The 26,256-nt window shown below is 45.3% G+C and overlaps 1 protein-coding gene and 1 pseudogene across 1 annotated transcript; both read left to right on the top strand.

The window, feature by feature from the left end:
* The first annotated feature begins 10,923 nt into the window (after window positions 1-10,923).
* Window positions 10,924-25,700, top strand: ERGIC3 (ERGIC and golgi 3). Its single transcript, XM_077170257.1, has 13 exons — window positions 10,924-11,102; window positions 11,233-11,303; window positions 11,413-11,500; window positions 11,720-11,839; window positions 14,947-15,040; window positions 15,696-15,861; window positions 16,006-16,063; window positions 23,185-23,216; window positions 24,051-24,147; window positions 24,244-24,308; window positions 25,006-25,142; window positions 25,226-25,281; window positions 25,471-25,700. The coding sequence occupies exons 1-13, from the start codon at window positions 11,015-11,017 to the stop codon at window positions 25,548-25,550; spliced, it is 1,152 nt and encodes a 383-aa protein (XP_077026372.1). The 5' UTR covers window positions 10,924-11,014; the 3' UTR covers window positions 25,551-25,700.
* LOC143691593 (microtubule-associated protein RP/EB family member 1 pseudogene) lies at window positions 16,073-20,980 on the top strand (annotated as a pseudogene).
* Window positions 25,701-26,256: the final 556 nt, after the last annotated feature.

Genomic DNA, 26,256 nt, shown 5'->3' with positions numbered 1-26,256 from the left:
TTAGAAAAAGAAATAAAAAGACAACAGAATAAGAATTAAAACAATAATAGAAAGAAAAAAAAAACAAAAAAAAACAAAAACAAAAAACCTATACCTCACATGCAGCTTCATTCAGTGTTTTAACATAATTGCATTACAATTGGGTAGTATTGTGCTGTCCATTTCTGAGTTTTTATATCCAGTCCCGTTGTACAGTCTGTATCCCTTCATCTCCAATTATCCCTTCTCTTTTTTTTTTTTTTTTTAATTAACGGAAAAAAAGAAATTAACCCAACATTTAGAGATCATACCATTCTACACATGCAATCATTAATTCTTAACATCATCACATAGCTGCATGATCATCATTTCTTAGTACATTTGCATTGGTTTAGAAGAACTAGCAACATAACCGAAAAAGATATAGAATGTTAATATAGAAAAAAAAATAAAAGTAATAATAGTAAAATCAAAACAAAACAACACAAAACAAAACAAAAACCTATAGCTCAGATGCAGCTTCATTCAGTGTTTTAACATGATTACTTTACAATTAGGTATTATTGTGCTGTCCATTTTTGAGTTTTTGTATCTAGTCCTGTTGCACAGTCTGTATCCCTTCAGCTTCAATTACCCATTGTCTTACCCTGTTTCTAACTCCTGCTGAACTCTGTTACCAATGACATATTTCAAGTTTATTCTCGAATGTCCGTTCACATCAGTGGGACCATACAGTATTTGTCCTTTAGTTTTTGGCTGGATTCACTCGGCATAATATTCTCTAGGTCCATCCATGTTATTACATGGTTCATAAGTTTATCTTGTCTTAAAGCTGCATAATATTCCATCGTATGTATATACCACAGTTTGTTTAGCCACTCTTCTGTTGATGGAGATTTTGGCTGTTTCCATCTCTTTGCAATTGTAAATAATGCTGCTATAAACATTGGTGTGCAAATGTCCGTTTGTGTCTTTGCCCTTAAGTCCTTTGAGTAGATACCTAGCAATGGTATTGCTGGGTCGTATGGCAATTCTATATTCAGCTTTTTGAGGAACCGCCAAACTGCCTTCCACAGTGGTTGCACCCTTTGACATTCCCACCAACAGTGGATAAGTGTGCCTCTTTCTCCGCATCCTCTCCAGCACTTGTCATTTTCTGTTTTGTTGATAATGGCCATTCTGGTGGGTGTGAGATGATATCTCATTGTGGTTTTGATTTGCATTTCTCTAATGGCCAGGGACATTGAGCATCTCTTCATGTGCCTCTTGGCCATCCGTATTTCCTCTTCTGAGAGGTGTCTGTTCAAGTCTTTTTCCCATTTTGTAATTGGGTTGGCTGTCTTTTTGTTGTTGAGATGAACAATCTCTTTATAAATTCTGGATACTAGACCTTTATCTGATATATCATTTCCAAATATTGTCTCCCATTGTGAAGGCTGTCTTTCTACTTTCTTGATGAAGTTCTTTGATGCACAAAAGTGTTTAATTTTGAGGAGTTCCCATTTATTTATTTCCTTCTTCAGTGCTCTTGCTTTAGGTTTAAGGTCCATAAAACCGCCTCCAGTTGTAAGATCCATAAGATATCTCCCTACATTTTCCTCTAACTGTTTTATGGTCTTAGACCTAATGTCTAGATCTTTGATCCATTTTGAGTTAACTTTTGTATAGGGTGTGAGAGATGGGTCTTCTTTCATTCTTTTGCATATGGATATCCAGTTCTCTAGGCACCATTTATTGAAGAGACTGCTCTGTCCCAGGTGAGTTGGCTTGACTGCCTTATCAAAGATCAAATGTCCATAGATGAGAGGGTCTATATCTGAGCACTCTATTCGATTCCATTGGTCGATATATCTATCTTTATGCCAATACCATGCTGTTTTGACCACTGTGGCTTCATAATATGCCTTAAAGTCAGGCAGCGCGAGACCTCCAGCTTCGTTTTTTTTCCTCAAGATGTTTTTAGCAATTCGGGGCACCCTGCCCTTCCAGATAAATTTGCTTATTGGTTTTTCTATTTCTGAAAAATAAGTTGTTGGGATTTTGATTGGTATTGCATTGAATCTGTAAATCAATTTAGGTAGGATTGACATCTTAACTATATTTAGTCTTCCAATCCATGAACACGGTATGCCCTTCCATCTATTTAGGTCTTCTGTGATTTCTTTTAGCAGTTTTTTGTAGTTTTCTTTATATAGGTTTTTTGTCTCTTTAGTTAAATTTATTCCTAGGTATTTTATTCTTTTAGTTGCAATTGTAAATGGGATTCGTTTCTTGATTTCCCCCTCAGCTTGTTCCTTACTAGTGTATAGAAATGCTACAGATTTTTGAATGTTGATCTTGTAACCTGCTACTTTGCTGTACTCATTTATTAGCTCTAGTAGTTTTGTTGTGGATTTTTCCGGGTTTTCAACGTATAGTATCATATCGTCTGCAAACAGTGATAGTTTTACTTCTTCCTTTCCAATTTTGATGCCTTGTATTTCTTTTTCTTGTCTAATTGCTCTGGCTAGAACCTCCAACACAATGTTGAATAATAGTGGTGATAGTGGACATCCTTGTCTTGTTCCTGATCTTAGGGGGAAAGTTTTCAATTTTTCCCCATTGAGGATGATATTAGCTGTGGGTTTTTCATATATTCCCTCTATCATTTTAAGGAAGTTCCCTTGTATTCCTATCTTTTGAAGTGTTTTCAACAGGAAAGGATGTTGAATCTTGTCGAATGCCTTCTCTGCATCAATTGAGATGATCATGTGATTTTTCTGCTTTGATTTGTTGATATGGTGTATTACATTAATTGATTTTCTTATGTTGAACCATCCTTGCATACCTGGGATGAATCCTACTTGGTCATGATGTATAATTCTTTTAATGTGTTGTTGGATACGATTTGCTAGAATTTTATTGAGGATTTTTGCATCTGTATTCATTAGAGAGATTGGTCTGTAGTTTTCTTTTTTTGTAATATCTTTGCCTGGTTTTGGTATGAGGGTGATGTTGGCTTCATAGAATGAATTAGGTAGTTTTCCCTCCACTTCGATTTTTTTGAAGAGTTTGAAGAGAATTGGTACTAATTCTTTCTGGAACGTTTGGTAGAATTCACATGTGAAGCCGTCTGGTCCTGGACTTTTCTTTTTAGGAAGCTTTTGAATGACTAATTCAATTTCTTTACTTGTGGTTGGTTTGTTGAGGTCATCTATGTCTTCTTGAGTCAAAGTTGGTTGTTCATGTCTTTCCAGGAACCCGTCCATTTCCTCTAAATTGTTGTATTTATTAGCGTAAAGTTGTTCATAGTATCCTGTTATTACCTCCTTTATTTCTGTGAGGTCAGTAGTTATGTCTCCTCTTCCATTTCTGATCTTATTTATTTGCATCCTCTCTCTTCTTCTTTTTGTCAATCTTGCTAAGGGCCCATCAATCTTATTGATTTTCTCATAGAACCAACTTCTGGCCTTATTGATTCTCTCTATTGTTTTCATGTTTTCAATTTCATTTATTTGTGCTCTAATCTTTGTTATTTCTTTCCTTTTGCTTGCTTTGGGGTTAGCTTGCTGTTCTTTCTCCAGTTCTTCCAAATGGATAGTTAATTCCTGAATTTTTGCCTTTTCTTCTTTTCTGATATAGGCATTTAGAGCAATAAATTTCCCTCTTAGCACTGCCTTTGCTGCGTCCCATAAGTTTTGATATGTTGTGTTTTCATTTTCATTCGCCTCGAGGTATTTGCTAATTTCTCTTGCAATTTCTTCTTTGACCCAGTCGTTGTTTAGGAGTGTGTTGTTGAGCCTCCACGTATTTGTGAATTTTCTGGCACTCTGCCTATTATTGATTTCCAACATCATTCCTTTATGGTCCGAGAAAGTGTTGTGTAAGATTTCAATCTTTTTAAATTTGTTAAGACTTGCTTTGTGACCCAGCATATGGTCTATCTTTGAGAATGATCCATGAGCACTTGAGAAAAAGGTGTATCCTGCTGTTGTGGGATGTAATGTCCTATAAATGTCTATTAAGTCTAGTTCATTTATAGTAATATTCAGATTCTCTATTTCTTTGTTGATCCTCTGTCTAGATGTTCTGTCCCTTGATGAGAGTGGTGAGTTGAAGTCTCCAACTATTATGGTATATGAGTCTATTTCCCTTTTCAGTGTTTGCAGTATATTCCTCACATATTTTGGGGCATTCTGATTCGGTGCGTAAATATTTATGATTGTTATGTCTTCTTGTTTAATTGTTCCTTTTATTAGTATATAGTGTCCTTCTTTGTCTCTTTTAACTGTTTTACATTTGAAGTCTAATTTGTTGGATATTAGTATAGCCACTCCTGCTCTTTTCTGGTTGTTATTTGCATGAAATATCTTTTCCCAACCTTTCACTTTCAACCTATGTTTATCTTTGGGTCTAAGATGTGTTTCCTGTAGACAGCATATAGAAGGATCCTGTTTTTTAATCCATTCTGCCAATCTATGTCTTTTGATTGGGGAATTCAGTCCATTGACATTTAGTGTTATTACTGTTTGGATAATATTTTCCTCTAACATTTTGCCTTTTGTATTATATATATCATATCTGATTTTCCTTCTTTCTACACTCTTTTCCATATCTTTCTCTTCTGTCTTTTTGTATCTGACTCTAGTGCTCCCTTTAGTATTTCTTGCAGAGCTGGTCTCTTGGTCACAAATTCTTTCAGTGACTTTTTGTCTGAGAATGTTTTAATTTCTCCCTCATTTTTGAAGGATAATTTTGCTGGATATAGGAGTCTTGGTTGGCAGTTTTTCTCTTTTAGTATTTTAAATATTTCATCCCACTGTCTTCTAGCTTCCATGGTTTCTGCTGAGAAATCTACACAAAGTCTTATTGGGTTTCCCTTGTATGTAATGGATTGTTTTTCTCTTGCTGCTTTCAAGATCTTCTCTTTCTCTTTGACCTCTGACATTCTAACTAGTAAGTGTCTTGGAGAACGCCTATTTGGGTCTAATCTCTTTGGGGTGCGCTGCACTTCTTGGATCTGTAATTTTAGGTCTTTCATAAGAGTTGGGAAATTTTCAGTGAAAATTTCTTCCATTAGTTTTTCTCCTCCTTTTCCCTTCTCTTCTCCTTCTGGGACACCCACAACACGTATATTTGTGCGGTTCATATTGTCCTTGAGTTCCCTGATACCCTGTTCAAATTTTTCCATTCTTTTCCCGATAGTTTCTGTTTCTTTTTGGAATTCAGATGTTCCATCCTCCAAATCACTAATTCTATCTTCTGTCTCTTTAAATCTATCATTGTAGCTATCCATTATTTTTTCTATGTTTGCTACTTTATCCTTCACTTCCATAAGTTCTGCGATTTGTTTTTTCAGTTTTTCTATTTCTTCTTTATGTTCAGCCCATGTCCTCTTCATGTCCTCCCTCAATTTATCGATTTCATTTTTGAAGAGGTTTTCCATTTCTGTTCGTATATTCAGCATTAGTTGTCTCAGCTCTTGTGTCTCATTTGAGCTATTGGTTTGTTCCTTTGACTGAGCCATATTCTCAATCTTTTGAGCGTGGACAGTTATCTTCTGCTGCTGGCATCTGGGCATTTATTCAGATTTCTCTTGGTGTTGGACCCAGCAAGGTTGTAATATTTTTCTGTGAAATCTCTGGGTTCTGTTTTTCTTATCCTGCCCAGTAGGTGGCGCTCGTGGCACACGTTTGTCTGCGGGTCCCACCAGTATAAGGTGCTGTGGGACCTTAAACTTTGGAAAACTCTCGCCATCCTGGGGGTTCGCTAGCCGAAGCGGCTTGAGCCGGCCCTCGGTCCGAACGCAGGGAGGGTTGCTGGTCGCTGCAGCCAGGGAAAGAGCCCGTCCGAATTTCCTAGTCGGCCCTGGGCGACAAGCGTGGCGGGAGGGCGCCAGCGGCAGTGGCCCGCCCGAGAGAGTGCACGTTCCCCAGGAGTCACGGGGTCACCGTTCTCCGCGGCCTGGGGGTTTCCGATCCAATTCTCTCAGTTGGTCCGGGGGCTGCGCGTGCTGTGGGCGCCAGCCGTCTTTGTTTCAGGGGACCGCCTCTCCAATTCTCCCAGCCGGCCCAGGAAGGGGGAAGGGAGTAACTCCGGCCGCTTCCCGCCCCGCCCGGTAAGGCCCGCGCGCCTCGGCGATCTCACCCGAGCTGCTTCTCTCAGCCAGCCAGCCGTTCCAGGATGGGGTACGCTGTCTTTTTTTTTCTCTGTTGTGGCTTTGGGCGCTTTCTGTATCGTTTCTACTCCCCTAGTAGGTGTCCTGGAGAAGAAACTAAGATCCGCGCGTCTTACTAAGCCGCCATCTTCCAGGAAGTCCTCTTTTTACTTTCTTGATGAAGATCTTTGATGCTCAAAAGTGTTTAATTTTGAGGAGTTCCCATTTATCTATTTCTTTCTTCAATGCTCTTGCTTTAAGTATAAGATCTAGGAAACTGCCTCCAAGTATAAGATTTATAAGATAATTCCCTACATTTTCTTCTAAAAGTATCATGCTCTTAGATCTAATGTTTAGGTCTTTGATCCATTTTGAGTTTATTTTTGTATAGGGTGTAACATATGGGTCCTCTTTCATTCTTTTGCATGTGGATATCCAGTTCTCTAGGCACCATTTATTGAAGAGACTGTTCCTAGGTGAGTTGGTTTGACTGCCTTATCAAAGATCAGTTGTTGGGTGGGCCATGGTGACTCAGCAGGCAGAGTTCTCTCCTACCATGTCAAAGACCTGGGTATAATTCCCAGTGCCTGCCCATGTAAAAAAAAAAAATCAATTCCATAGATTAGGGTCTATATCTGAACAATCTATTCGATTCTATTGGTCAGTGTATCTATCTTTATGCCAGTACCATGCTGTTTTGGCCATTGTAACTTCATAATACACCTTAAAGTCAAGTTGTGTGAGACCTCCTACTTCATTTTTCTTTCTCAGGATATTTTTAGCTATTTGGATCACCCTGCCCTTCCAGATAAATTTGGTTATTAGTTTTTCTATTTCTGAAAAGTAAGTTTGTGGGATTTTAATTGGTATTGCATTGAATCTATAAATCAATTTAGGCAGAACTGACATCTTAACTATATTCAGTCTTCCAATCCATGAACACGGTATGCCCTTCCATTTATTTAAGTCTTCTGTGATTTCTTCTAGCAATTTCTTTTAGTTTTTTTGTATAGGTCTTTTGTAACCTTAGATAAATTTATTCCTAAAATTCTATTCTTTTGGTTGCAATTGTAAATGGAATTTTTTCTTGATTTCCCCCTCAGATTGTTTATTACTAGTGTATAGAAACACTACAGATTTTTGTTCAGCTCATGTCTTCTTCATGTCCTCCCTCAATTTATCGATTTCGTTTTTGAAGAGGTTTTCCATTTCTGTTCGTATATTCAGCATTAATTGTCTCAGCTCCTGTATCTCATTTGAACTATTGATTTGTTCCTTTGACTGGGCCATATTTTCAATTTTCTGAGCATGATCCGTTATCTTCTGCTGGCGTCTGGGCATTTAGTCAGATTTCTCTGGGTGTTGGACCCAACAGGTTGAAAGATTTTTCTGTGAAATCTCTGGGTTCTGTTTTTCTTATCCTGCCCAGTAGGTGGCGCTAGTGGCACTCGTTTGTCTGCAGGTCCCACCAGTAAAAGGTGCTGTGGGTCCTTTAACTTTGGAAAACTCTCGCCGTTGGGGAGGTTCGCCAGCCAAAGCGGCTTGGAAGAGTGCCAGCCGGCCCGGGGATCCAAACGCGGGGAGGGTCACCGGCCGCCGCAGCCCGGGAGAGCGCCCGTCCGAATCTCCTAGCCAGCCTGGGGCGCCAAGCGTGGCGGGAGGGCACCAGCCGCCGCAGCCCGGGAGAGTGCACTGTTCCCAGCTGGACCGGGAAGCCACATGTTTGGAAGGGACCCCGGTCACCGGTCTCCGCGGCCTGGGGATCTCCGATCCAATTCTTCCAGTTGGTCCGGGGGCGCCGCGCATGGGGAGGCGCCAGCTGCCGCGGCTTGAGGGGACCGCCTGTCTAATTCTCCCAGCTGGCCCGGGAAGGAGGAAGGGAGGGACTCCGGCCACTTGCCGCCCTGGCCCGGGGAAGCCCGTGCCCCTCGGCAATCTCACCGGAGCAGGTTCTCCCAGTCAGTCAGCCATTCCAGAATGGGGTACACTGTCTTTTTGATCTCTGTCGTGGCTCCGGGAGCTGTTCTGTATCGTTTCTACTCCCCTAGTAGCTGTTCTGGAGGAGGAACTAAGACCCGCGCGTCTTACTAAGCCGCCATCTTCTCCGGAAGTCAGAAACACTACAGATTTTTAAGTGTTGATCTTGTAACCCGCTACTTTGCTGCACCCATTTATTAGATCTAGTAGTTTTTCGGTGGATTTTTCGGGGTTTTTGACTTATAGTATCATAACATCTTCAAACAGTGAGAGTTTTACTTCTTCCTTTCCAATTTTGATGCCTTGTATTTCTTTTACTTGTCTAATTGCTTTGGCTAGAACTTCCAACACAATGTTGTATAACAATAGTGATAGTGGACATCCTTGTCTTTTTCCTGATCTGAGGGGGAAAGTTTTTAGTTTTTCCCCATTGAAGATGATGTTAGCTGTGGGTTTTTCATATATTCCCTTTATCATGTTGAGGAAGTTCCCTTCTATTCCTATCCTTTGAAGGGTTTTCAACAAGAAAGAATGTTGAATTTTGTTAAATGCCTTTTCTGCATCAATCAAGATGATCATGTGGTTTTTCTGCTTTGATTTGTTGATATGGTGTGTTACTATTAATTGATTTTCTTATGTTGAACCATCCTTGCATACCTGGAATGAATCCTACTTGGTCATGGTGTATAATTCTTTTCAGCTGCTGCTGGATTCAATCAGCAAGAATTTTGTTGAGGATTTTTGCATCTATATTAATTAGAGAGAACGGTCTGTAGCTTTCTTTTCTTGGAATATCTTTGTCTGGCTTCGGTATGAGGGTGATGTTGGCTTCATAGAATGAGTTATGTAGCCTTCCCTCCTCTTCAATTTTTTTGAAGAGTTTGAGAAGGGTGACACTAATTCTTTCTGGAATGTTTGGTAGAACATTCTACCTTTTTTGAGAGGGGGCGTGTCTTAATGACTGATTCAATTTTTTTTACTTGTGATTGGTTTGTTTCAGGTTGTCTATTTCTTCTGGAGTCAGTGTTGGTTGTTCATGCATTTCTAGGAAGTTGTCCATTTCATCTACATTGTCCAGTTTATTAGCATAAAGTTGTTCATAGTTTCCTCTCATTACCTCCTTTATTTCTGTGGGGTCAGTGGTTATGCTTCCTCTTCCATTTCTGATTTTCTTTATTTGCATCTCTCTCTTCCTCTCTTTGTCAACCTCGCTAAGAGTCCATCATCTTATTGATTTTTTCATAGAACCAACTTCTGATTTTGCTGATTTTCTCGACTGTTTTCATGTTCTCAATTTCATTTATTTCTGCTTTAATCTTTGTTATTTCTTTCTTTTTGCTTGCTTTGGGGTTAGTTTGCTGTTCTTTCTCTAGTTCTTCCACGTGGACAGTTAATTCCTTGATCTTTGCTCTCTATTCTTTTTTTGATATAGGCATTTATAACAATAAATTTCCCTCTTGGCACTGCCTTTGCTGCATCCCATAAATTTTGATATGTTATATTTTCATTTGCCTGAGATATTTATTGATTTCTCTTGTAATTTCTTCCTTGACCCATTGGTTGTTTAAGAGTGTGTTGTTAAGCCTCTATATATTTGTGAATTTTCTGGCCCTCTACTTTTGATTTCCAACTTCATTTCTTTATGATATGAGAAACTGTTTTGTATGATTTCAATCTTTTTAAATTTATTGAGACTTGCTTTGTGACCCAACGTATGGTCTATCCTTGAGAACGATCCATGAGCACTTGAGAAGAAGGTGTACCCTGCTGTTGTGGGATGTAATGTTCTATAAATGTCTGTTAAGTCTAGTTCATTCATTGCATTATTCAAATTGTTTCTTTATTGATCCTCTGTCTAGATGTTCTGTCCATTGATGAGAGTGGGGAATTGAAATCTCCAACTATTATGGTAGATGTGTCTATTTCTCTTTTCAGTGTTTGTCTCACTTATTTTGGAGCACTCTGGCTTGGTGCATAAATATTTAAGATTGTCATGTCTTCTGGTTGAATCACAATTTATTCTTGATATATCTTCAAAAGTAAATCTACCACATTCTTTTGAAAGCCTGCATAATATTCCATTGAATGGAAGGGCTATGCTTTATTCAATCATTCCCTATTGCTAGGCATTCAGGATGGTTCAGGGAGATTGTTTAGTGACAATCCCATGCATATATCCTTATGACTTGGTGCGTTTTAAAATAAAAATGTGAACGGAAGGGATAGAAACAATATTGTAGGTTGTAATCACAACCCAGCCACCTGGTGCTTTTATATCCTTAAATGGGATTCCTCATCAGAATCAGGCTTGGCCATTTATTTGGCTGTTATCTTGGGCAGGTTATTTAGCTTCTCCAGGCCGCAGAAAATGGAGATAAAAGTCACATCAACATTCTAGGTTGGTGATTCTACTTTAGGTGTATCAGAATCATCTGAGTGCCACTCCCAGCGTTTCTGATTCAGTCCATCTCTCGGTGGTGCCAGATCCTTTCCATACCTAACCACTTCCCAGGTGATAATGATGTTCCTGGTCTGGGGGCCACGCTTTGAAAACTACTGTTCTAGTTCGTCCCAAGAAGTTTCAAGAGTCCGATGTGAAACACCCGGGGCAGTTTCTGGCACACAAACTGCTATTTCTGCTTCTACGCAGCAGAGACCTCCTTCAGGAACCGCGGTTCACAAAGGATCCCCTGACCACAGAGCCCCTCCCGAGTTCTGTCAAGACCACGCAGCTGGCCCGTAGGGGCGTGGCAAACCCTGGTGGGCGGGGCGGTCGGAGTGACACCGCGAGTGAGGAGGCAGGGCCGAGCGTGCGTACTGCTGCGCCTGCGTGCAGAAAGGGAGGGGGCGTGGCCCCGGCTCCGGCGGAAGCGGGAGGCTGCAGGGGCGGGCCGGCTCGCATCCCTTTTCCGGCCGGTCCCCATGGAGGCGCTGGGGAAGCTGAAGCAGTTCGATGCCTACCCCAAGACTCTGGAGGACTTCCGGGTCAAGACCTGCGGGGGCGCCACGGGTAGGCCGCGGAGGGGCCGGGGTCGCGGAGATGGGGGGACCCTAGAGCTTGTCCCGGGCGCCTGTGGCCTGCCCGGGGCTGAGGGAGCGGAACAGAAGCAAAATCCTGACCCTTGCCCCTCGTCTTGCAGTGACCATTGTCAGTGGCCTTCTCATGTTGTTGTTGTTCCTGTCCGAGCTGCAGTATTACCTCACCACAGAGGTAAGGGGGCGGGGTCCTGTACCTGGGCGGGGCTCAGCATTCTAGCGGTGGGGCCTGTGAAGGTGGGAGAGGCTTAGGGCCCATCCTTGCTGAGCTATCGCTGCCCCAGGTGCATCCTGAACTCTATGTGGACAAGTCGCGGGGGGATAAACTGAAGATCAACATCGATGTGTTTTTTCCGCACATGCCTTGTGCCTGTGAGTACCTTACCATGGGTGGCATTGCTAGCCCCAGGGTTCTCGAGTGGGCATCCAGATTCACACCTCCTGCCTTAATTATGGACTGGACCCCGGAACAAACCTCCTCCCACAGATCCAGTCCTGCCCCAAGTCAGACCCAGCAGCCCTTTCCACTCCAAAACCCAGATACCATTGTCCCTAGGATCTCAGTACCTTAGCCCGACTTCCTGCTTCCAGATCTGAGCATCGATGCCATGGATGTGGCTGGGGAGCAGCAGCTTGATGTGGAACACAACCTGTTCAAGCAACGGCTGGACAAGGATGGCATCCCCGTGAGCTCAGAGGCAGAGCGGCATGGTAACCAGGGGAGGGGGCCAGGGCTTCAATCCCAGAACTGGATATGCCCAAGCTCTACTTCCTGGCACATGGGCTCCGTGAAGCAACTAAGACCCAGAAAGGTCAAGAGGCTTTTCTAGGGTCCCCCATGTATTCAATTAGAGAGCACTGAAATTCAGCCCTCATTCTCAGAGGTCCCCAATCCCTGCCTGTTGTGAGTTGAATAACAGAAGTTTGGAATGACCCTTTGTGCTGTTGCCTTGGTGGAACTCCTCCAGATACACCCAAGCCTCCCTAAGTCTTTGCTTCCTTAGCCCCCTGGCCAAATTCAGTCCTTAATGCTCTTCCCCTTTGGAATGTAAGGAGACTCAAAGAGTTTAGGCTCTAGAGTCAAACTGCCTGAGTGCTTGTCTAGCTTTATCTGTTGTAATCTGAGCCTCAGTTATAAAATGGTGATAAAAACAGTAGTAGCCACAACATGGAATTTAGGATCAAATAAGGCATTATATATAAAATGCCTGGTACAGAGTGGATGCTGACATTTAGCTCCTTTCCTCTCTCTAGGTTGCCTCCCAGTGGCTCCGTTAACTCAATTTCCCATCATAGCAAAACCCTCTCCCAACCTAATTTGAAAACTAGGAGTTTTCAAAATCTAGGGATTGCTCTGGTGAGGAGCTTTATCAATCATTCTTTTAACAATATATGTTGAACACTTTGAGGACCAACAAAATTTTCTGCAGTATTGGATGTAGGGGGTGTAGAGAATAGAGTCAAACATGATTCCAGAGCTTTTAGCCTGAGATAATGAATGACTTGATATGGGGATGACCAAAGGAGAAGGTTTTTTGGGGGGGTGAAGGTGGGACATAATGGAAGAATGTTCCAAAACCATTGCTGTGTAACAGATTATCCTAAAAGTTAGTGACTTAAAACAACAAACATTTTTTTCATAGTTTCTGTGGGTCAGGAATTTATGAGTTGCTTGTTTGGTTGGTTCTGGCTCAGTGTTTCTCGTGAGGCTGTGTTCAAGCTGTCTCATGGCATTGCTGTCATCTGAAGGCTTGACTCTGGTCGGAGGATCCATTTCTAAGAGGGTGCACTCATTTGGCTGTTGGCAGGACACCTCAGTGCTTCACCCCATGAGGCCCTCAGTAGGGCTGCTTGAGTGTCCTCATGAGGTGGCAGCTGGCTTGCCCTGTGTAAATGATCCAAGAGAGAGCAAGGTAGGAACCACAACTTCCTTTATGACCTAATTGCAGAAGTTGCACACCATCATTTCTGCACTGTTATTGGTTTCCCAGGTCAGCCTTATTCCTATGGGAAGGGACTCCACAGGGGTGTGAATGCCAGAAGGTGGAGGCCATTTGAGACATCTTGAAGGATGGCTCCCACAGAGGAACATCAGGATTGGAGGAGATACCTGGTCTGAGGCATGTTAAGTTGGGGATGCTTATTTTTTCCCCTAGTGATTTTAAGGAAGCAATTGGATGTACTAACTTGGTTTGGAATTTAGAGGAGTAGGGCTGGAGAAATAAATTTAGAAGTCATCAGCAATATAGATGGTCTTTAAAGCCATCAGGCCAAGTGGGGAAACCTAGGGAGTGAATGTAGGTAGAGAAGTCTAGGGACTGTACTCTGGGCCACTCCAGCACTTACAAGTCAGAAAATGAGGATCCATTTTCTGAGAGGTATTAGCCACAAGGCAGGAGAGGACAAGAGGTGCCCCAGAGGTCAAGTAGAGAAAGAGTTTCAAAGAGAGAGAGTGAACATCTGTGTCGAAAGTTACTAATTACCATTAAGAGGAGGAGTGGGAGGTGACCCTTATAATTGGCAATGCATGGGTCACAGGTGAAGTAGTTTGAATAGAATAGTTTCTCTTAAGGATACTGTTAGGGATGAAAATTTGAGCAAAGAGCAGAAAGAAGTGCAGACATCAGTTTTAGATGATCTTTTGGGGCCGGGGGACTTGTTGAAAGGAAAATGAGAAATAGGGTCAGACCTAGAGGAGAATGTGAATGGGGTGGTAGATTTGGTGGTGAGATCAAGTGAAGTTCTCTTCTCAGTGAAAATTGAAAGCAAGATCATTAGCTAACAGTGAAGAAAAGAGAAAAGGTTTGGGAGGCTTAAAGAGTTAGGAGAAGGTATAAATTGGTATCCCAGAGAATGGGAGCATGAACTGGCTAGGATAGCTGGTTGGCCTTAAGGGTAGATGAAGGCTAGAAATATGCACAGGATTTGAATTTAACTAGGGTTTAGTTTTTGCTAGGCAGGTACCATGAAGGGAGAGAGGAACAAGTGAGTTGTGGGATTTGTGCAAGAGAATAATTAGAACAGTTGGACCATGGAATTTAAGGCAAGGAGGGAAGTGAGGACCTGAAGCGGCGATAGTGTCAGTGGTGTCAAAGAATTGGTGCATTCTGGGTCCCAGAGATACTGAATTGGAAATAGAGATAAATAGTTGAAGAGGGGTGTACTTGAAATTGAATTTTGAAAGGTTTGCTATTACTAGTAATGATAAAGTCTAGGTATGAGGATAGAAATGGGTGGCTGAGATGGTATGACAAGATAAAAAGAATATAGAAGGATAAGAGGTCCAAGTGTTGGTTAGTGACACCACCAAGAATTATGAGGGGAGTGGTGTCAGAGGGAGGCTGGGAGCTGGGTACAGAGGAAGAGGTCTGGGGAGAAGCACCACAGCCAAGTGTTCAAAGGCATACACTGGGGTCAGAGGTGGAATCTGCCACTTGCTGTGTTGCTGTGTTGCATTGGGAACTCACTTCTCATCTCTTAAGCCTCAACATATTCTCAGGGAAATTGGAAATAATACCCATCTTCAGAGAGTCATTGTGAGAATGAAATGAGATGATGTTTATAAAGTAGAGTGATCGGTACCCAGCTAAAGTTTTAGTATTTACTGTTATTCTTTGACCTTAACTTTTGTTAAAAGAAATAATGTATGTCTGGCAGTGCTTGGTGCCTGGCACATTGTATGCACTGTATCAATTTTAGCTGCTATTATATATGACTTTTATTATTCCCAAGCCCCTGGCCAAAGGACCAGTGCAGGGACTGGAGTGGGCAGATTTCACTGCATCTGCTCTAAGTCAGTGCCTCTCCCCTCTCCTTAGAGCTCGGGAAAGTCGAGGTAAAGGTGTTTGACCCAGACTCCCTGGACCCTGATCGCTGTGAGAGCTGCTATGGGGCTGAGACAGAAGACATCAAGTGAGCCTGGGCTTGGGGTACAGAGAAGGGTTCCCATCAGGTGCTATCTATCAGCCAGCCTTGATTTGATGTGACTGTGGGGGTGGGGGGAGGCAGCATTTGGGCTAGAAATCTAGTCTGGGTGATGCCTTGGTCACTGATCCTGGTACAGGCAACTGAGGCTCTGTGTCCAGGCCCTGTCTGGGGATTGGGGACCTAGGGGCAAGGTTGATGGGGGCCAGCTCCTCAGCCTGGAGAAATGGTTCAGGGGTGGTCTTGTTAGTTCCACCCATGTGTCCTGGGACCAAGCCCCTGTGTGGTACGGAGGATGATAATAATAACACCTTCCTCATAAAAGACAAGTAAGGATTATCTGTATAATATATGTAAGGCTCTGAGTCAGAAGGCCCGGCACAGATTAAGCCCTCAATATATGGCAACTCCTATTATGTAGAAAGCAGTTTCCCAGGTCCAACCCTGGAGAGGCTAATTCAGGGCCTGGAAGGTGTATTTTAACAGTCCCACTGCCTCTGGGGAAACTTTGAGCAAATTTGGCTATCAGGGATGAGGCTAGCAGAGGATTTATTAGCAAGCAGAACTGCTTGGGCTTTATTTCCCAAGGCATGAGCCCTGTTTTCCTGCCTCTGACACCCCACCCTCTCCGCCTCTCCTACAGGTGCTGTAACACCTGTGAGGATGTGCGGGAGGCATATCGCCGCCGGGGCTGGGCCTTCAAGAACCCAGACACGATTGAGCAGTGTCGGAGAGAGGGCTTCAGCCAGAAGATGCAGGAGCAGAAGAATGAAGGTTGCCAGGTGTATGGCTTCTTGGAAGTCAACAAGGTGATAGAAGGGAGCGAAGCAGGGTGGGGCCAGGTGGGCTGAGTTGGGTTGAGGGAGGTCTGCAGTAAACTGAGGGCCTACTCCCAGCCCTCAGGAGGTGCAGGGAGGACACAATTGGAGAATGAGAAAGAATGTTCCCAACAGGTGGCTGGAAACTTCCACTTTGCCCCTGGGAAGAGCTTCCAGCAGTCCCATGTGCACGGTAAGTGATCCTGCATCAGCCAGGGAGAGATCGACCCTAGACACCTTCTTGGGGAGTCTCAGTGACCCTTCACCTGCCTGATGTTCTTTTGTCTTTGGCCCAGAGTAGACTCCCATCTCAGTTAAGAGCACAGGCTGAAGAACTAGACTACCTGGGTTCAAATACCAGTTTCATCCTTTACTGGCTGTGTGACTCTAAGAAAATTTCACAGTCATTTTGGGCTTCTGTTTCCTCCATTATAAAATGATCGTGATAGTACTTATTCCATAGGGTGGTTTTGTGGATTAAATGAGGTGGATGGTGCATTGGAAACCCTTAGCACAAGACCTGGTTTTTAGTACCACTGTTAAATGGTAGCCCCAGTATCAGTTGACCTGTGTGTGAGGCTATGGGAGAAGTGAACTGGGCTGGGACACGGTGTCAGCTGTTCCCAGCTATGTCGTATTTGAGAAGTATTAAGCCCTACTCAGTTTCTTCTGTAAAATGGGAATAATGATACTACTAGTACCTTCCTCACAGAGTTGTTGGGATGAATAAATGAGATTTATTCTCATTTATTCATTCATGCATTCACTAGTAATTTAGTAATCACCTACTATATGCTAGGTGCTAGTTTAGGTGCTAAGGATATAGGAATGAACAAAGTCCCTGTCCTCAGAACATTCTAGTAAAGAAATTGACAAGTATTTAAAATATATGATTTATCAGATGCTAATAAATAATATGGATCAATAAAGGCAAGATAAAGATGGTGGAGGTGAGAGACTGGGGTGAAGTGTGTGTGTGTGCCACGTAGGATGGTCAGGGGAAGGTGCACTGATGGAGTGATATTTGAGCAAGACCTGAAGAAAGAAGGAGCCAACCTTGTGGATGTCCAGGGGAAAGTTCTCCAGGCAGGGAGAATAGTAAGTGCACGGGTGAGCCTGTGCCTAGCAAGTTTAAGCAACAGCGAGAAATGGTGGCTGGAGCAGAGAGGTCAGAAATGAGGTGGAAGAGGCAGCAGGAACTATGTCACGTGCAAGGGGCCTGGGAAGCAATTGGAGGGACTTAGACTTTTACTCTGCCTAAGAGGGAAAGCCACTCTAGGGCCCTGAAGAAGTGGTTCATAATCGGACTTAATCTTTAAAAGGTGGCAGTGCTCTGAATGCTTTGTGGAGAAAGGACAGAATGAGAGCAGTCAGTCTGGAGGCTATTGCCGTAATCAGTCCAGGCAAAAGAGAGTGGGGGCACGGACCACAGTAATGGTAGAGGTAATGAGAAGTGAGTGGGTTCCAGATATATTTTGAAGGTGTAGCTGAGAGGAATTGCCAACTGATGGGGGTGGTGAGGGAAAGGGGAATCATGTTCGACCTCAAAGTTTTGGACTTGAGTAATGAGATGAATAGAGATGCCATTTAATGAGAAGTGGATGACTCAGAGGAACAGGTTTAGGTATTTGGAGGTGAGGAGTATAAAACAGGCATTCAGCTTTTGACCTGTTCAGATCAGTAGGATTTGGGGGTCCTTTTAGACATCCAAAAGGTCAAATAAGTAGTTGGATATTCAAGTCTGGAGTTCAGGGGAGAAGTCTGGCCTGGAGATGTTGGAGTCATCAGTCATTTAATGCCATGAGCTGCGTAACATCACCCTGGAGGTGAGGGGAGATGGATAAAAGAAGAGCTCGAAGGACCGAGTGCTGGGCTTCCAACATGTAGAGACTTTGGCAGTGGGAGGAACCAGCGGAGACCAGTTAGAAATGCTGGGAGGTAGGAATGTAAACCAAGGAAGCCAAGGGGATGAAAGTTTCTCAAACTGTTCCAGATAAAGAAACCTGGAGAGAAAGCTAGCAGATGTAATCGCCATTTGCCCTGCCAGCCAGGAAAGAAACCCTGAATTTCACTGGCCCTTTCTTTGGAGTTAAGGTGTCTTTTTATGGATGCCTTAATTTGGAATTTTCATGGCCTTAGAACTGTAAATTTGCAACTTAAATTCCTTTTTAAAAGCTAAAAAATAAAAAATAAAAAATTCCAGAGGCTTCTAGGAGCTCAAGTAAGACAATGCCTAAGATCTGACCCCTGGATATATAATATGGGAGTCATTTGTGAGCTTGACAGAACAGTTTTGGTGGAGTAATGGGGACCACCGTAAAATGGGTTCAGGAGAGAGTAGAAGATCTGGAGCAGTGAGTGCAATCCGCCCTCTGTAAGTTTTGCTTTGACAGGAGCAAGTAAAGTAGCTCTAGTTAGAGGGAAAAGTGACGTCAAGGGAGGGTTTTTCTAAGATGAGTGATCTAACAGTGTGTTACTATGCTATCAGAAATCATCTAATAAAGAGAGCAAAAGTGATGCTCCAGAGATGAGAGGGACAATTACCAGAGCTAAGTCTTGAGGAGAGAGAAGTCAGAATCTAGTGCCATAGATGCATGGAAAGTGCAAACACAGCAATAGGAGGTGTGGTAGTTAGATTCAGTTGTCAACTTGGCCAGGTGAAGGCACCTAGTTCTGTTGCTGTGGACATGAGCCAATGGTACGTGAACCTCATCTGTTGCTGATTACATCTGCAGTGGGCTAGGAGGTGTGCCTGCTGCAGTGAATGACGTTTGACTTAATTGGCTGGTGCTTAAATGAGAGAGCTCAACATAGCACAGCCCAAGCAGCTCAGCATACCTCATCTCAGCACTAGCAGCTCAGCCCAGGCCTTTGGAGATGCAGAAAGAAATCACCCCAGGAAAAGTTTTTGGAACCCAGAGGCCTGGAGAGAAGGCCAGCAGAGATCGCTCTGTGCCTTCCCACATAAGAAAGAACCTCAGTTGAAAGTTAACTGCCTTTCCTCTGAAGAACTAATGAGATAAATCCCCTTTTATTAAAAGCCAATATGTCTCTGGTGTGTTGCGTTCTGGCAGGTAGCAAACTAGAACAGGAGGGAAGGCAAACTGTAGATACAAGTAGGGTTGTAGCTGGAGTGGTAGAAGAATGTGGAAAGTCTTTTCTGAGTGCTTCTGTTCCCTCAGTGACTTAGGAAGCAAGATCATCAGCCTAGTACCAGGAAGGAGGTGTTGGAGATTTGGGAGTGAGGAAAAGGTATAGTGGTCACCTTGGGGCAGAGGAGTGAATGGACTGGAAGATACCCACAGGCAGCTCTCAGGGCCTGCTTGGGGTTGTGACCATGAATTCCCAGTGAGCCAGCCAGCGTAGTTGTGATTTTCCCAGTGGGCTGAGGGTAGGCCCTGGAATTACCTAGAGATTGGTTTTGCCTGGTGCCTGCAACAAAGGAAAAGAAGGACAAGGGAATCAAAGAAGTGTGGGATGAAGTGATCCTCGGTTACTGAACCACAATATAAGCTGGCTGAGGAGGAAAGAGAGGATAGGGGTGGGTGGCACGGGAGCCAGTGAGGGCACAGTAGGCTCAATGGGTCCCTGGTCCGTAATGTGGTTTCAAAGAAGTGTTGGGAATGAGATGGAGACAGAACTGGAGCCGGGCACAGTCAGTGGTTATGACCCTGCTGAGAGCCGAAGATGGCAGTGAGCATATAGTCAACATCAGTGACCAGCGATAATTTAAATTGACATGACAGGCTGGCATGGATCAATGAGTCTCTGCAGTTGAATTTGACAAAGATTGAACAGTTGTGCTCAGGGGCTGCCTATTGTCAGTTTACAGACATGCTATTCCCTGGCTCCATTGCCTTGAAGAAGATGAAGTTCCAAGCTAAATTAGAACATGAATACCAAGCGAACATGAATACATCCAGAACTTCAAAATACTATAAGCAGGTTTTAAGAGAATGGGTGTTGACAAAATAATTCCTGTGGATAAATTAGTAAAAGGAAAGTTTCAGGACAATTTTGAATTTGTTCAGTGGTTCAAGAAGTTTTTTTGATGCAAACTATGATGGAAAAGACTATGATCCTGTGGCTGCCAGACAAGGCCAGGAGACGGCAGTGGCTCCCTCCCTTGTTGCTTCAGCTCTGAACAAACCAAAGAAACCTCTCAGCTCTAGCAGTGCAGCTCCACAGAGGCCCATTTCAACACAGAGAACTACTGCCACTCCTGAGGCTGGTCCAGGTGTGGTGAGAAAGAATCCTGGTGTGAGCAATGGGGACGATGTAGCAGCTGAATTGATGCAGCAGGTCAGCGTATTGAAACTTACTGTGGAAGACTTGGAGAAAGAGATTTCTACTTTGGAAAACTAAGGAACATTGAATTGATTTGTCAGGAGAATGAGGGGAGAAAATGACCCTGTATTGCAGAGGATTGTGGATATTCTGAATGCCACAGATGAAGGCTTTGTGATACCTGATGAAGGGGACCCATCATAACCTGGACCAGCAGAAAAACATCCAAATTTTCACTCCAGATCATGTGCTTAACTGTAAAATACTCCCTTTTATTATTCTTAGAGGACTCATTGGTTTCTTTTCATAAGCAAAAAGTACCTCTTCATAAAAAGTGCACTTTGCAGAAGGTTCACTCCTTTTCCATTAGGTATGAGTTAGGAGCTTTTACCTTGTAGCAGAGCAGTATTAACATCTAGTTGGTTCACCTAGGGAGCAAAGAGGCTGACCCTGGGGCTCACCATGTGGTTGCTGGAAACGCTGATTGCTGGAGAAGGTGTTAATGTAACACATTGAAGTGGAGACCTCAATAGAGAAATGGAAAGACTGAATTGAATGTTAAGCTATGTGAAATCTTGGCAGAGAACATTGTAATAAATAAATGGCTTGAGAGTATTTAAAAAAAAAAAAAGTGTTGGATTTAGGATACTGGAGGGAATGAGTTGGAGACAGAAAGCTGGTAGGGAATAGGATGCTTGAAATTGAAATTATGGAGGGGGTGAAATTATTGTTAATGATAAGGTTTAGGGAATGATCAACAGAGTGTGGGTAGGCTGTGGTGCAGGATAAGACCAGGGGGGAGAGAAGTCCAGAAAGTAGGAGGCCAAGAACATTTACATGGGTATGGAAATTGTCAGGAATTAGGTCAGGGGTGATTTGTAGGAGTGACAGAGCCAGTAGCTAAACCCTTTTAGAATTGGGTGGGAGGACGGCTTGAGGGTCTATATGGATCTCTAGATGATTAAAACAAATATGGATAGTTGGTGGTAGAATGAAATGAGCTTCAAGGCCAGGGATGGGTTTTTCTGGAGTATTGACGGGAAGTGATCCTGACATGGCAATGGGAGCAAGGAGGACTTCTCTGTAGGCCAAGATGAGGAAGGTGTGGGAGAGAAGGTCACTGTTTGAGGGAGTGCAAGAGAAATGAAGCACCCTCAAGGGAGAGGCACTTGTGGCTGAAGAAAGAAACAGAGGGAATGTTTAGCGGTTGAAGATATCAGGGTTTTGCCAATGACTGAGAAACACAGGTCCCAGAGGAGGGGTTTGGGAGGGGGTGGGAGTTGCGGTCATATTAGAGGACTGACAGAGAGCCTCGTGTCGATGGGTCTGGGGCATGAGAGAGGCTCTGCAGGCTTGAGCTGCTCCAAGAGACAGAGAGGCAGGATTTAGCCTGCTGGAGATAATCCACTGTCTTTAAGGCAGTTTGTGGGGGTGAGGCTGTGTTGGGGAGGTGGGTCTGGAGGGCCCTGCAGAGCTTTGGTGCCCCCTCTCCACTCTGGAGGGGGCCTGAGGAAGGGTGGCCTCATGGGATTGTGGAAGGTGATCAGCGCTCAGCTACTTGCACAGGACTTGCAGGAACTCAGTAGGTGGAAGTGTGGACGTGGCAGCAGCATCTCTGCCTCTCTGCCTGGGGCTGTAAGCTGAGACATAGATCCCAGGGCAGGGGTGCTCTGTGCCCTAAAGAGGGTTCACAACAGAGCCACAGTTGCCCAAGGCAGAGATCTGGCTGAACTGAGGGCCTGGAAGCTAGTTTCTGGCATCCCATTTTGGGGATGGTGGGATAGATGAGCCCTTACATAATAAAATTTACCAAGTACATTCCCATCTTAGATCCTCAGGACAGCTCTTTACAGAAGAGAATACTAAGTCCCAGAAAGGGCAAATGATTTGCCCTTTCTCAGACAAGGCAAGTGATTTGCCTTGTCCCAGAAAGGGCAAGTTCATACAGCTAGGAAAGTGGCTTTCTGGGTTCTAGGTCTTTTTTGTTCCTTCTAGGCCATTTTTGCCCCCAAGCCCTACTGTATTTTCTCTAGCCAGGAAATGGTTCCCTTGGGGTGCCAGACTCTTGCTGAGATAGGATTCTAGCCCCCCCAGAGCATGGGGTCTCTGTGGCCAGAAGGCCTGGAGAAAGGTGGGGAAATTGAGGTGGCAAGTCTTCTCAGAGCCAGGCCAAAGGTAGTTCCAGCTTTCTCCCTGCTCTGCCCTGCTAGCCTGTCTGGACGGTAACAGCCCTGCCCCTAGCCCTCCTCCTGCCATATATCTTGCTCTGTAGTTCTTATTGTGAAGCTCTGAATCCTTTTGTCATCCTTACTTCTTTTTCCTTCCCTCCCACATGCTGCAGTACATGCTGTGGAGAGTAAGTGGCCCTGCCTGCCAGAGGCTAAGCCCCCAGTTCTGGGTAGTCCCCTTCCATGATGAGGGAGGATTGGATGGGTCAGGGAGGGGAGCTTCTCAGCCTGGCTGCTAGGTGACTGTAAAAAGCACTGTGACATGTCTATGGGGTAGAGTTCCTGGCAGCAGGATGGATTGGGGTTAGAGGGCTGGAAGAACTTGTTCTGGAACAGGTAGTACAGGGTACTCATGGGACTTCTTCTGGGGAGCTCTGAGGATGGGGGTAGAGGAGTGAGGGAAAGAACTTGGGCAGAATTCTCAGGTCCCACCTCACTCTGGGATTCACTGATGTGTCATCACTTCTAGTTAACAAGAGATCAAAGTCCGTGGATTTTGTTTCTGGGGATGCAAGCTGGGCTTGGAGAGAGTGAAGGTCTGGGGTTATGCCCATTAAAGGCTCCCTTTGTATATGTCAGGAAAAAAGTAGAGTCTGTGTCTTAAAGACCCCTATGGTCTGTATCTTGAAAGATGTTTAACCAGAATCAGGAAGTGCCAGGCTGGAGGTGAATGAGGGGTAGGACAGCCAGGTGGGCCCCACTCCAAAGGGAGGTGGGTGGAGCCCAGAGCCAGGGCTCTGAGGGAGCACGGAAGCTGGGGACGGCTCCATCTAATGGCACCTTTCACCTTTTCTCCTAGTACATGACTTGCAGAGCTTTGGCCTAGACAACGTATGTACCAGTTGGAAACCCTGAGGGGTGGGTGCATGGTGGGTAGGGGGACCTGGTTGCTGCCTTCATTCCTCTGAAGGGTCATCCTGGGATGGGATGAGCAGATATAGAACAATCGTGTCCAACAGAGGATCCAGTCTGAGAGTTGAGTAGCTGGGAGTGATCTGAGCAAAAATCAACTAGGCTGGTGTCAGGGGATGAGGTTGGACACGGCATCCCAGGTAGAGGCACTTCTGAGAGGGCAGGTGTGGCCGGAGTTAGGGGAGAGGGGAGCAGAGGAATAGAGGCTGGAGAGGTCAGCAGCAGTCAGGCCACACAGGACTCAGGCCATACTGAGGAGTTTGGTCTTTCTCCTGAGAGCAGTGGGAAGCTGCTGACATACTTTAAGCAGCGTCGTGACATAATTAGATTTGCATTTTTTAAAGGTCCCTCCAGTGGCTGAGTTGATAAAGATTGGGGCAGGATAGGAGTGGAAGTCAGGAGAGCTGGGACCCCTGCAGTCCTAGGCCTCCATGGCTTGGGACTCAGGCCAGGCTAGATTCTGCCACCCAGGGTCAGTGCCCAGTCTGTGCTGATGTGTGAGGGAGGCTGGGATCTTAGTCAGCTGGAGCCCCAGGAACTTGCAGACGAGACTCTGCAGAAGTCTCCTTCCTAGGTGAGAGTAGGCCATACCTATCTTGGGTAGGTTCTCCCTTGAGGGCCCAGAGCTTTACCAAGATAGCCCCCCCATTCCCTACCCCCATCCCACGCATGGCACTCCCCAGAGCCAGGTACCCCTGCTGCTGCTGCTATCAGGCTTTGCCAGCTGAGGTCCAGGCCCTGGTGTTTTTACAGATCAACATGACCCACTACATCCAGCACCTGTCGTTTGGGGAGGACTACCCAGGAATCGTGAACCCCCTGGACCGTACCAACGTCACTGCACTCCAAGGTATCAGCCTGGCGGGAGCGGGCTGACAGGACTGAGAGCATCTGGCCACCAAAGCCCTACCTGGCAGCCGTGCCCAGTGCTCTCTTCTCCCTGCAGCCTCCATGATGTTCCAGTACTTTGTGAAGGTGGTGCCCACAGTGTACATGAAGGTGGACGGGGAGGTAAGCTCAGAGACCAGTCTCCTGTTTGGTGACAGGCACGTGAGTTCCTTCATTTAGTTCATTTAACCATCTGGGAAGACAAGTGCTGTTCTTATCCCCATATGGTGGATGGAAACCAAGACTCAGAGGGTAGCTGGTTTGCCAGGGTCTCATAGCCAGAGTTCAAGCCCAGGCTGTCAGTTTGCAAAGCACTTGCTCTCTCCACTTGCCCCCATTCCTCCAGAGTCTGTCTGCCTCACCGACCCTCTGTGGTTTCCCCTAGGCTGGGCTGACCACAGGCATAACCCTTCCCAGGCCCCCTATTCCCTTTTCTACTCTGGCCTGTGGCACAAAGTCTTCATACTAAGGGCTAGAGGAAGTCAGTCCCAGTCTTGGTGCAGCCTTGGAAAGTTGCTTCTTATCCCACAGCTGCAGTTTTAGCTGGGACCTAGATAATTGAGACTTCCCCCGACATGGCCAGGTTTGACCAACTGTAAGGTGCCAGGAAGTGAAGAGCAAGTTAGGATGTGTCTGGGGGAGGGGCCTGAGGCAGTCCCCATGCCTCATAGTGTTGCTTACCAATATGGAGCCTCATTTTCTTTCTCCTTACAGTCAGGGGCACTACAGGCCAAGGGGCAGGAACAGGGATAGGGCTAAGGGGGGAGGTTAGGAACCAAGTGTAGACTTGGCCCCGGTACAGGCTCCCCTCCCACTCTAGGTGCTGAGGACAAATCAGTTCTCTGTGACGAGACATGAGAAGGTTGCCAATGGACTGATGGGTGACCAGGGCCTTCCTGGAGTCTTTGTGCTCTATGAGCTCTCACCCATGATGGTGAAGCTGACCGAGAAGCACAGGTGAGTGTGGGGAGAGGGAGCAGGGGAAGGCCTGGGCCTGCAGGGGTGGGATGCCCTCCAATTCCACCTACTTCCTCTGCCAGGTCCTTCACACACTTCCTGACGGGCGTCTGCGCGATCATCGGAGGCATGTTTACAGGTGAGAAGCTCACGGTGGGAGCATGGTGGGAGTGTAAAGCCTGGGCCCCCAGGTTCTGGTTGAGGGAAGTGGGGGCCATGGCACCTCAAGGCCAAAGGGAGATGGTGTCCTGGCCAGTTAGGTGGCAGGCTCCTGAGGTCAAGCCTAGGGCCCACTTGGGCCAGTGCCAGCCCTTGTCTCTCTCCCCAGTGGCTGGACTCATCGATTCGCTCATCTACCACTCAGCACGTGCTATCCAGAAGAAAATTGATCTAGGGAAGACAACGTAGTTATCCCCTTGCCCCTCTTATGCCCCTTTCCCCCTATTTCTCTTTGGCCTTGTGGTCACTTTACTCCAGCCTCTCCCACCCCACCCCACCCACCCTGCTCAGAACATCAGTCCCAGCCCAAGGTTGATAAATTTATTGATTGTGATAGTACTTGCTGGCTTCTGTGTGATCCTTGGGGCTCTGGGGCTAACAGTTTGGCTGGGGGGCTGGAAACAGCCCCTCAGCCTAGCCCCTTAGCAAGGCAGCCGTGACTGACAGCATCAGGGCCCAAGTGTCCTTTGGGAGCCCTGCAAAGGCACCTCCCAGCTAACAGGCTTTATTTCAACCAGACTGACATCCACCCCACAGCCCTGTCTTTGATCCTATCTGCTATGTTCTTCATGCCTTCGGGGTTCAGCCCAAGGGCTCACACAGACTTTTCTAGGGTGCAATTCCTGGAATCATCGTGGTCTACAGCTTGTGAGTGTCCTAGGACCCTGGGTGCAGGCTGGACGCCACCCTTTAATGAAAACTAAAGCCACCACCTGGCCTGGTCCTGCAGCCCTCTCATGCTCCCTGGCTCTGCTCTTTGTTCAGCCCCAGGCTGGCCTTTGCAGTCTTCTAGGTGGAGGCCAAACTGGAAAATGGGAAGGGAAGGTTGCAGTGGTCATTCTGGAGCAGGGCCAGTACCAGACACTGGACCTAATCAGGGCCTCCCATTATAGCC

This window comes from Tamandua tetradactyla, chromosome 1, assembly GCF_023851605.1.
Source record: "Tamandua tetradactyla isolate mTamTet1 chromosome 1, mTamTet1.pri, whole genome shotgun sequence".
In the NCBI taxonomy this organism is placed as follows: domain Eukaryota; kingdom Metazoa; phylum Chordata; class Mammalia; order Pilosa; family Myrmecophagidae; genus Tamandua; species Tamandua tetradactyla.
This window is presented reverse-complemented; position numbering and strand designations above follow the sequence as displayed.